Source organism: Ptiloglossa arizonensis, chromosome 8 (assembly GCF_051014685.1).
Source record: "Ptiloglossa arizonensis isolate GNS036 chromosome 8, iyPtiAriz1_principal, whole genome shotgun sequence".
In the NCBI taxonomy this organism is placed as follows: domain Eukaryota; kingdom Metazoa; phylum Arthropoda; class Insecta; order Hymenoptera; family Colletidae; genus Ptiloglossa; species Ptiloglossa arizonensis.
Genome location: NC_135055.1, coordinates 2,585,878 through 2,598,371, shown reverse-complemented (window position 1 = coordinate 2,598,371; position 12,494 = coordinate 2,585,878). Strand labels below are relative to the sequence as shown.

The 12,494-nt window shown below is 42.2% G+C and overlaps 1 protein-coding gene across 2 annotated transcripts in view; it reads left to right on the top strand.

Moving 5' to 3' along the window:
- The window catches only part of LOC143150167 (ras-related and estrogen-regulated growth inhibitor), a 114,345-nt gene that overhangs the window by 91,114 nt on the left and 10,737 nt on the right, over positions 1–12,494 (top strand). For both annotated transcript variants that reach the window (XM_076318233.1, XM_076318234.1), the window contains one exon: positions 1,166–1,347. In XM_076318233.1, the coding sequence (XP_076174348.1) occupies positions 1,166–1,347 (182 nt within the window). The remainder of the gene's footprint in view (positions 1–1,165; positions 1,348–12,494) is intronic.

The following is a 12,494-nucleotide window of genomic DNA, read 5'->3' as shown; positions in this document are numbered from 1 at the left end:
CTGGTACACCGACGCATACACCGCGCGTTTAACCATTTTAATTATCGTACAATACCCGTAATGGAATTTTTCAGTGACGTAACACTGACGAGGTATATTACAAACGTTTTCGTTTCGCGTGTACGAAAATTTATTTCTAATTTTGTGCCCTCCGTTGGAAACTGTATTTCTAAACGTGTTTTCGTTAACATCTTCCAGAACACCGACACACGGGTGTACGTTTAGATTTTGAATTATTTTAATTATCGAGACACGAATAATTATTTCAATTATCGCGACGGATTGGAATTTTGAACGATTATTGAGGAGAAAATTTTCTCGAGACAACAGGGAAGATTTTCTGGCTTTCTTCGTCCGTTTCCGACAAATTGATTCGTCCCTGAGGAGGTTGAGAAAAATTCAGATCGGTTAGTCGAGGTTCGAGCAAGTGGATGAATCTTTGACCCGAAAGTGAAATCGAACTTCCTCTTTCGGTGACTCTGCAGGGAAAACTGGCTCGAAGTTGCACGCCACTTACGTAAGCGGCAAAGCCGAGAAAAATTTGTGTAATTATTGGTTATTTTTTTCGAACTTTCTAAAATGTCTAGGCGTCACGGTGGTTTGAGCGCTGATGAGCATAGTAATTGAGTAATTTCGTGCGGTATTCCAGGGGAAACTAAGAAAGTTACGTTTTATTCTCTCCCTGTGATGAACTAATTTTTTTTTCTTCTTTAAACAATGTGCGCGTGTTCCTTATCGTTTTATCGATCGAATAGAATGCTTCCACAGAAATCGTTAACAATTATAGGTATAGATCGTTTTTAATAGGAAATCGATTCAGGTCAGTGAATACTATTCGATGTACGACGAGAGAATGCTTTTGAAACATTGTCAAAGATTACATCTTGAATTCGAGGAGAATTCTTTTTTTCAATATGTAATAATTTAACATTCGACAGTGCTCGTTCGTTACAGAAACATTCGTTTCGAGAAATATCGAGATCGATCCTCGCCAATTGCACAGTCACCTCGATTACGAACGAACCTCGATACTTGCACGTGACCCTCTCCCCCCATTCTTGCACGCAAATCTCGGTCGTTGCATTGCATCGATAAGTGGACAGCCGCTTGGGAGCAAAGGACGCGCAACGTTTACTAATCGAGTCACATTTTCTCATTGTTCCAGGAAAATGGTTGTCTTTACTCTCACATCCGGTGGGGCGAGGCTTTCGTCGTCGTTTACAGCGTGACGTGTAAACGAAGCTTTCAGGAAGCCCGTGGACTGCTAAAGCAACTCGCTGATTTACGTCTGCCATCCTATTTCACCGCCCTGCTGCTTGGCAACAAGAGAGATCTGGATCATGCTCGGTGAGTGTTAAATCAAGTTCCCCGCGAAGAGATTAGCAACGAGGCGAATTAAAGGTCACATTCTCGGTGGAAATTAATGAGATCGCCAATTCGAGCGCCGGAATCAATTATCCCATATCGTCGATCACAGCGATTAGACGCAACAATTACGTTTAAAAATAATAATCCCGCTAGTCGTACAATCGTTCTCAATCTCGTTTAAGAAATAACAATATTATCGAGCAAATGTCACAAGGTTAAAATTAATCCGATAATCAGACCCGATTCGTAATTGCTCATTTCTAATATTATCTCGTTAACCATTGATATCCGAACAACAGTTTAAGAAAAAAAAAAAAATATTCAGATCCATTTACGATACACTATCTTCCATCTCTCATTCGCTACTTCCTATTTCGTGTACATACTGGGTGTGTTGTACAAGTTGCTACAATGAAGTATCTCGTGGACGAAAAAATTACATTATTAATGTAATAATCTACCAACGTGATGAACGTAAACAAAGTAATGCAGTAATGTAACACTTCTGTATATGTTTCTCTAAGTATCTTAAGAAATGGAGGTTTTACCAAAAATTGTTCCAGACAAGAGTGATGCATATATTTACGTGCGATTCCGAAGTAACAATATAGGTTTACGATGATACAAGAAAACAAATTGAAAACACCCAGAGAAAACTAGTAACCTCCTCTGAAAATCACGAAAGACACCGCTCCACCTTCTTTTTGTTTTTTTATTATCTACGAGTATTTCGTCGTGTCGACATAAATGGGACACCCTGTACAATGTACATTAAAATTCACCTGCACGTGTGTATACAAAGTAGACGTCTTATTTATCTACGACATCGATCTAACCATAAAATGAATTTCATTCCAAGGTATCGCTACTACGAGACGCTATAAAGAATGCCCCTGAGTGATGTTCACGATGTGAGAGAAATCCGTCTTTTCGCCCATAAATTGCGTTTTCACGATGGTGGTGCTATTAGCCGTTAGTTCGCGCGATACAAAATCCCGACCAATAGCGAAACAGCCTTTTACGAAACCTCCGATCATCCAACGAACATCATTCGACTCGGTTGCTTGCAATCTTTCCACTTCTTCGTTATACATACACTCGGTTCCTGATCTCCCCAATGGGACTCGTCCAACACCAGTCAATCGATCGCAACGAACCCACACACCCATTAGTATCGATCCAAAATCGATGAAGAGTAAACAATATCATTCTTTATCCCTCCACTATCGAAACCTTGAGTGTCAATCGCCCTGGCTAATTCGTCTAACAGCTTCTTTATCCGGAACAATTGCCGCGCGTCAGGTACTACCCGATCCCCCATCGATCGCTTCATTACGAAACCCCCGTTAAACATAACAAATACGATTACACGGTCCCCGTGTCTGGCCTCGTCTGACCCGTTTCTCGTCGTGGCCCCGTCTCCGACACACTTTTCCCCCCAGGGTTTGATTGTCATCTAATTGCCGCGTCCTTGTTCACGACGGTCAGCGCGAGAGAATCACAATATCATTGGCTCGTCGGTGGTCCCGAATCGCTGACTTCACCGCGCGCCGCGCCCTCTGGCGGTACACCTCGTCTACGGTGCTCGTCTCTTTCGTCTGCCATTGTTTTTTTTTTCTTCACCTCGCTCCCTCTCTACCAGAGCCACCCCTCACCTCCCCTGGTCAATCGTTCGTTCGTAAGGAGCAAACTCGATCGATCGCGATCCCCATCGCGGACCCACTACTTTCTTCCATGTGCGTGTTCGGCCTATTAATCGGACGGTTCACTTTCCCGGTCGCGCTGGCGGCTGCTGGCGGCCTGTGTGTACACACACAGTCGGGTAACAGGATCTTCGCGAAACGTTTCCTAGACGAGGCGAGATTTCGCGTGCGCCACGCGATTCGCGAGCTACCGAGGAGCTCCAGACCGCGCTCGCTGTCCCTGTTTCTTTCCTGTCACCTGCTCTCTCGTCGCGGCCAGCATCCGCTGGAACGGTGCTGGTACGATGATGATCGCCCACCAGTCGTCGTCGTTGTCGTTGTTGTCGTCGTCGTTGTTCATTCGTTGGCTATATCGGTGCTCTGGTCTCGCTGGCGTGAAACGCGAAACGAGGCGCCACACCGACCGCACTCCGACACCAGAGACCGTTTCGAGCACGACACCCGGTAGTGGTCGAGTGGTCGCTCACCTAGAAACCGTTCACGCGATCGCCCGAGCACCGACAGATCTGTTTACGCGCCTCGTTTGGCCGACTTGGCTCTGTCGATACGTCGCGACGATGCGCCGCCTTGTCGACCGCTTTTAGACCTGCTTTTTTCGGGGTACTTTAGGTTCGGGGATCGCTGGGAGACGGAAAGATCGGTCACAGGGTTAAGAGAAACCAGTGGTACTGGTACTCAGTGATGAGAGGAATTTGAAGAGCGTCGAGTGATTTTGGCTTGGTAGCAAGACGTACGGGGGCTAAGCAACATGTCCGACCTAGTAGGATTTAACAATTCCAGCTCTGATCTTTCTGTCTCTCGTCTGTACCAGGAGTAAGAAATATGTTTGACACAATAGGATTCACCAAGTTATTTCAGATTGGGCAAACATTCCTCTACTATATCCATATGGTTCTATTCTAGCTTTTAGACTTGCTTCTTCCAGAGTTATTTTGAATACCGTTGAAAGATGGAACGATCAACCACGGATTAAGAAGAACGTGGTACCTTTCGGTGCAGAGGAATTTGCAAAGTGTCAAATGATTTTGGTTTAGTAGCAGGTCTTACGTAAATTGACTGATACGTTTGACCTAGTAGGATTTAACAGTTCCAGGTCTGATCTTTCTATCTCTCGTCTGTACTAGGAGTAAGAGGTATGTTTGACACAATAGGATTCACCAAGTTATTCCAAATTGGGCAAACATTCCTCGACTATATCCATATGGTTCTATTCTAGCTTTAAGACCTGCTTCTTCCAGAGTTATTTTGAATACCGTTGAAAGATGAAATGATCAACCACGGATTAAGAAGAACGTGGTATTTTTCGGTGAAGAGGAATTTGAAAAGTGTCGATTGATTTTGGTTTAGTAGCAGGTCTTACGTAGATCGACTAACACGTTTGACCTAGCAGGATTCACCAGTTTCTTCTGAGTTTGATCTTTCTTTCTCCCACCTATATATCACGGTATCGTGAGTAAGGGGAATATGGATAGGGTCAGGTAACTTTTAGTTAATCGTAGACGTTACGAAGACTAAGTAACATGTCTGACCTAATAGAATTCAGCAATTTCCCCTGGGTTTGATTTTTATGTTTTCCAACCATAGCATGAGTACGAGGAGTTTGGGTACGGTCGAGTAACATTTTGGTTAATTACAGGCGTCACGAAGACCGAGTAACACGTCTGACCTCGTGTATCTTTCTTTCTCCCGACTATACCATAAGGGGAATATGAACGGTGTCGAATACTTTTTGCTCGGTTTCAGAATACTGATAAATCCACTGCAACATGTAAGCATCGCCTTACCAGAACTGTCCTGTCTTGCGTTCAAGATACTCAGGATTCTTGTCATCGTCTCTCTGTTTCCTTCTCTGAATATGATCACATCGGTCCCCTTCTCGGTACGATATAGAGTCCCGTCCTGATACAGACCTCTGTCGTGTAGTGTTTAAAGTTCTCAACCTTCTTATCTACGCAATATGAATACGTCTTAACACGTTCACTGTTCCCATAAGTAGGGATGGGTGTCACTTACACGTCCCGAACAACGATAAATCACCTAGATCAAAGCTGTCCTAACTCGTACAGAGACTCCTGAAGGAGGATTGTTCTGATCCACATACAGATCAGGGGACACTGAACGTGGTAAATTGAGGTGGATGTTTTGCATCAACGGTCGCTCACACTTTGATCTAGAAAACTTGGTAGTACGATTACACGCACGGTGGAATGACCGATGTCTCGAGAATCACGGTTACATGGCTATGAGCGTCATACCGAAGGAAGCCGGTATTATTACTATCGCTATCGTAAACTGACTCAGCAGATGATAATACATTAAGTCCAGCGGTGTCTTTGAGAGATCTGTTGAAAATATTCGACAGCTTTTCTTACTAATGCTTCATCGTCATTGAGAACTTTTCACAGTCACGGTCGGCAAATAGTCATTCTTCATAAACTTGCCTCGATGTCTGCTAAAGTACGAAACTAGGGTTTTGGGTTAGGTGTAACTAAGTGGGATTTTGTGTTACATCTGACATAGATAGAATTGTGAAGTTCTTTTAGGTCTAGGCGACACCTTTCATAGTTCATTTAGAACTTTCCAATCATGGTTGACGAACACTCATTCCCCATAATCTTTCCTTGACGTCTGCTAAAGTATAGAACTAGGGTTTTGGGTTACGTCTGGTGTATAGCTAGAATTGTGGGGTTTTAGGTTAGGTCTAGGTAGTGTATGTAGTTTCACCTCTAACGGTAAAAACAACTTATCAGCAAGGTTCAACTGGACTGCGGTCAGAAACGTTTGAGAAACACTGATCTGGATCTCTCGCCAATATTACCCCATCTTGAATGCTGAATGCTTCTCTCTTCTTTCCTGACCACTATCGTAGACTATCTATAGTACACTTAACCTCTTCAGGGACTACGTTACACACGTGTACGTTTAATTCTTTAATCACTTCGCATACCGTGGCTTGGAATTACCTGTTAAAACGATAAATAAATACTCCTCGTTAAATATCCCAATATCAATAACACCGGATCGATAGACGCGATTAATACCAGTCTGAATTTTTATTCGTTTCGAACAATTTCTCCCTGAGGAGGTCATACCCGTACGTTCTCGTATATTTCGACAAGTCATTATCGTCAGCCACTTTGAAAACGAATCCAGATCTCGAGACACGTATCGAAACTCAGGAAAGTGAACGTTGCTACCCATTAACCGTGCAACGGTCCCCCGCGACGCGTTTCCTTTTGCAATTCGCTCGTGACTTTTTCGAAATTGCAGCTGGACGGCGTAAAAGCCCCCGGTTTTTCTCCTTTCACCCGTCCTCGCGTTCGGTTCCAGCGATACATTTAATTTAAAGGCGTGTTTCGCGATCGCTCGCCACGATAACCTCCCTTAATTTCTCTCGCTACGGATGATAGAAAACCGCGCTCGGATCGATACGGCGATTTGCACGCGGCCACGGATAATATTTTCACGCGGGGGGAATGAATTAACGTGGAACAGGTGCGGCCACACCACGCGGTTTCGGTGACCCGACGCGTCAAGCGTGCCTGCATTTTACGCAATACGCCGCTCGAAGTGCATCACCGCCCCGACGTTGCGTGATTCGGACAGGAGAAAGCTAGGAAATCGCGCGAACCAGTCGGTTTTTTACGCGGGGGTAACGTTTGTGATAAAGATTGGCCTGCGCGCGGCAGCTTATTAACCTTGTCAAATCGCGCGCCCATACCACTTCTGTGCCGATAGCTAATGGGAATAAGTTTCGCGGCGATAACGGGCACGACGCTCGAGACGCGTGTCGCTAAGAATAATGTACAGGGTGTGAAGAAACTACGGTTATAGAGGGCGGGAAAAAATAATCGTAACCTTCGAAAAATTGGGAGAAAACAATCATGACCATTCGAAGACGAATCTGCATTTCGTGTCGATAAAGGTTAGTGAAAAAAAGTGTTGGAAATTTCGAAGTCAAAATTCTTGAAGCGTCTACTTACTCTTCTCGATGAAAGGAGAAAATTTCGAAAAGGAATCGTGTTTGGAAAACGAACCGTTTTCTCGCAACGAAGCGTCAAAGTTTCGGCCAATCTGGGTGCGACACGCTTCCCCCACTCCGGTTCCTGGTGCCGCGTGGCGCTGCACGATTGGCTCTGACCTAACCCAGACCTAACCCATACCACTTCTGTGCCGATAGCTAATGGAAATAAGTTTCGCGGCGATAACGGGCACAACGCTCGAGACGCGTGTCGCTAAGAATAATGTACAGGGTGTGAAGAAACTACGGTTATAGAGGGCGGGAAAAAATAATCGTAGTCTTCGAAAAATTGAGAGAAAACAATCATGACCATTCGAAGACGAATCTGCATTTCGTGTCGATGAAGGTTAGCGAAATAACGTGTTGGAAATTTCGAAGTCAAAATTCTTGAAGCGTCTACTTACTCTGCTCGATGGGAGGAGAAAATTTCGAAAAGGAATCGTCTTTGGAAAACAAACCGTTTTCTCGCAACGGAGCGTCAAAGTTTCGGCCAATCTGGGTGCGACACGCTTCCCCCACTCTGGTTCCTGGTGCCGCGTAGCGCTGCACGATTGGCTCGAACTTTGAAGATCGATTGCGAGAGAACGGTTAGGTCGCGACGTGTGGTTCTTTTTGAATTTTTCATTTTCTCGACAAGTGGAACACGTGGGAGCGATAATAACAATTTAAACACTGAGTAGAATTTTCAAATGCAAATCTGCATTCCTAAAAATACGTAGAACCGTCCGTCGAAGAATCGTGAGAAATATTGCACTGTTGGACATTTGAAACTTTCACAGAAATGAAAAAATAGTGGAGAAAACTTCATTTGTAACATGGAAATGATTATAAAATGTAGCATAGATAAAAGTCAGTTGCGAAGAAGGAAACGAAAGCGTAAAAGAAAGTTCGGACGTTGGTGAATAAAAAGAAACATGGCAGAAAATATCAAAGCGTATAAAACGTCATAATGGTGGTATCGTCGTACCTGTTTGATCATTCATCGGATCGTACACGGCATGTAAAGCTTCGTAAATGAATATAGGAACGCGAACGCGATGAAAAAATGGGAAACGTGTCTTCGCTAACGACGATCCGCATTCCTATGGGGATCGCCCAGGAAATTCCTGTTCAAGAGCTGCAGCCTATAAGGGATATCGATATCCGGTTCACCTACGTGTCACTGGCTTTTCTGTTCGTGGATAAGCGCAACGATTCGTGTCAGATTTAGTTTCAAAGTGGAATTGGAATTTAATTATACGAGCCTCTAACGCGGGCTATGTTCGCTTTCTATTCTTTCGATATTGACACGCTCGAAGTGTTTCAAAGACGTGTTCATTAACGTTCGTGAATTCAGTATCCGCGTTAGAATCATTCACGAGGTACCAAAAGTGTTTCGACAGAAGGTTCCAAATGAATTTAAAGAAAATTCATTGATGAAAAAAAAAAGGATAACGCTCATTGAGTACGTTCGTTTGCTTCTGACAGAATGAGAACCCCATACTGACCACAAAATGGATGTGACCGAGTGTTGAACATCGAGATTGGATTCTATAACAATTTTTAGGAAGCACCTGGTACGTTAAGTACATATGGATATATTTTATGATTCTTTACATTCGTTTAAAATTACTTCTTTTATTCTGTTGAGTTTCCAAAGGATTCGACACTTTTAATTTTAATATTACATTAACCCTACAACATGTAACACTAATATTTTTCATAATTTTTCTCAAATAATTTTACCAAGATATATTAATATACATCTTGCAAAATTTTCTTTCAAATTACTTTTTAAGACTTTTCTTTTTGCACACGCACTTCTATATAATCTTTCCTTCTTCTTCTTGGTTTGGATCATCGACGATTCGTTCTCCATATTAAAACTCCAATTTGTTTTAGATTAAATTTTACTATTCTTCAATTTACATTTACATTTAACCAAGCATTTATTATTCGTTCCTTGTAGTTGATATACATGGTTGTCACTCCAGTCGGTGGATCTCTTTACTCAGAAGTTCATCGTGATCTTCGTAAGAGTGCAACGTTTCGGAGAACTCGATAAAGTTCCTCGTGTGAGTTCTTTTTTCTACGAAGCTTGATCACAGAGACGAAGAACAATCATTTGCAGGTTACCGGCTCGAAACACGTCGTGAGAAACAGTTTCAGGAAGTTGGCAACTCTTGCAACCTTCCACCTTTCGGAGGCTCGACGAGCTTCGTCATCAATCACGGCGGATTATCTTTCGTCACTGTGCAACCTTTTGTCTGCAGTTAATCTAACCGGTAGATTAACGTCGGGTTCGCGAGAAACGGCGTTTCATATTCGTTGGGGCGCCTTTTTTATCGCATCAAATATCACTTAGGCCGAGGTAGACACGCTCTCGTGGCGCGTTTACGCGAGACAATTTAGCGCGTTCATCTATCCTCGGATGAAGCTTCTGATCATTATCGATTAGTTTCGCGGAAACGCGTTTAGAGATTCTCGCGATAAACGTTCCGCAGCGAATTTTTTTCTTTTAGAAAAGACTTTGTAATAATCATTGTAGCTTCTTTTGTAGTTTGCAGGGGTCATCTAACCGTGCAAGTATCTTAACGTTTCCGACTTTCTATTTTCTGAGCTTTCAGTTGAAATAATCGTGTACGTACAGAGAAGATAGATCTGTAAAATTGAAAAGAAAATTAAACATATCCTGGGTGTATTTATTACCGTAGAGAACTCGGAACAAAGGTTTGAGAACGCTTTCGTGAATACAAAAGCGAAGCTTGAGATGATCTTCTAATGCAAGTAAAAGGTTGAGATAACATACTTTATTACTACAGGAGCAGATACATGCCCTAAACATCTTTCGTAAATACAAAAGCGAAGCTTGAGATGATCTTCTAATGCAAGTAAAAGGTTGAGATAACATACTTTATTACTACAGGAGCAGATACATGCCCTAAACATCTTTAATAAAATTACAAAGGCTTTAATATCTAACCTATTCACTGCTGAATTAATCAGTGGCAGGAAAAAGCTCTGTGGTCAATTAGTCATTACAGTTTATTTATTATTAGCGATATTTATAAATATATATGTATTTTCCAGAATCTCATTTATACAATGCATCCCTTGAAATGGCGTCAAAGTATTCCCTTACAGATTTGGATCGTTTATAAAAGAATAGAACAGTCAAATTCACCATAAAATTCGCTATGTAAAATCTAAACTGTTTAGAAAAATTGTTCAACTTAACGTAATATTCTACAAATTGTCATCACCAGACCTCCAGGATGTACCCTCACAGATATCATCAGAAAATCTCTACAAGTGTGTCTCTAAACTTGTCAGTAAACTTCATCATGTGAAACTTAAAATTATTTACAAAGATTGCCCAACTTGATATCCTAGAAATTGTCATCACCAAACCTCCAGGATGTACTCTCACAGATATCATCAGAACATCTCTACAAGTGTGTCTCTAAACATGTCAGTAAACTTCACCATGTGAAATCTAAAATATTTACAAAGATTGCCCAACTTGATATCCTACAAATTGTCATCACCAAACCTCCAGGATATACTCTCACAGATATCATCAAGACATCTCTACAAGTGTGCCTCTGTCAGTAAACTTAACCATGTGAAACTTAAAATTATTTACAAAGATAGCCCAACTTGATATCCTTCAAATTGTCATCACCAAACCTTCAGGATATACCCTCACAGATATCATCAAGACATCTCTACAAGTGTGCCTCTGTCAGTAAACTTAACCATGTGAAACTTAAAATTATTTACAAAGATTGCCCAACTCGATATCCTTCAAATTATCATTACCAAACCTCCAGGATGTACCCTTACAGATATCATCAAGAGATCTCTACAAGTGCGTCTCTAAACATGTCAGTAAACTTAACCATGTGAAACTTAAAATTATTTACAAAGATTGCCCAACTCGATATCCTTCAAATTATCATTACCAAACCTCCAGGATGTACCCTTACAGATATCATCAAGAGATCTCTACAAGTGCGTCTCTAAACATGTCAGTAAACTTAACCATGTGAAACTTAAAATTATTTACAAAGATTGCCCAACTTGATATCCTTCAAATTGTCATCACCAAACCTTCAGGATATACCCTCACAGATATCATCAAGACATCTCTACAAGTGTGCCTCTGTCAGTAAACTTAACCATGTGAAACTTAAAATTATTTACAAAGATAGCCCAACTTGATATCCTTCAAATTGTCATCACCAAACCTTCAGGATATACCCTCACAGATATCATCAAGACATCTCTACAAGTGTGCCTCTGTCAGTAAACTTAACCATGTGAAACTTAAAATTATTTACAAAGATTGCCCAACTCGATATCCTTCAAATTATCATTACCAAACCTCCAGGATGTACCCTTACAGATATCATCAAGAGATCTCTACAAGTGCGTCTCTAAACATGTCAGTAAACTTCACCATGTGAAATCTAAAATATTTACAAAGATTGCCCAACTTGATATTCTACAAATTGTCATCACCAAACCTCCAGGATGTACTCTCACAGATATCATCAGAACATCTCTACAAATGTGTCTCTAAACATGTCAGTAAACTTCACCATGTGAAATCTAAAATATTTACAAAGATTGCCCAACTTGATATTCTACAAATTGTCATCACCAAACCTCCAGGATGTACCCTCACAAATATCGTCGGAATGTCCCCCAAAGGATGGACTCTTGTCAGTCAAATTTAATAGGTATACCGTGATGTCCAATCGACGCCAGCTCGCCAGCGTTGCTCGGAACGAGGAAAAGCGTCACGTCGTTCGTTTTGCAACGCGCTGGAAACGCGGCTTTCCAGCGCGCGGTTTTCAGCCGCGGCGAACCAGTTTGTCAGCCGCGGCGAGCGTGGCTTCGAGGGATTCGCCAGCTGATATTTCGCGATAAGTTTATCGATGTACGATATTCGCGGCCGGACGGACGCCGCTTCGGATGTATCTAAAGCGGCGATAACTCGTTCTCCCGAGAGAGTGGTTTCACCAGCCCCGCAGCAGCCGGCAGGCCTCTCGGTCTAATCTTTATGAACTCCATTAAGACGGCCGGAACGGCTACTGGGTAGGAAGGAGGCGCACTGGAAAGAAGCATCCTGGTGATCCCAGGTCTCTCCAGGTTTGAAAAATCTCACGATGCTGAGAGGACAATATCCCAAAATGATCATTTTTGCTGGTGGTTGGGAAGGAAATCTTCATCTGCTGATCCTAGGTAGTCGGGGAGTGAAATGTTACCTTATCTTCTCACTGGATAAATTAAGCAGCGATAGAAGAAGGGTCTGTGCTCGGTTAATCTCACGATTTATATTTTTCATCATTTTACTTTATATAGAAGAGCAAACAGATCTTGCTAGAAAGTTTACTCACAAGTGCACTCGAGTGCAG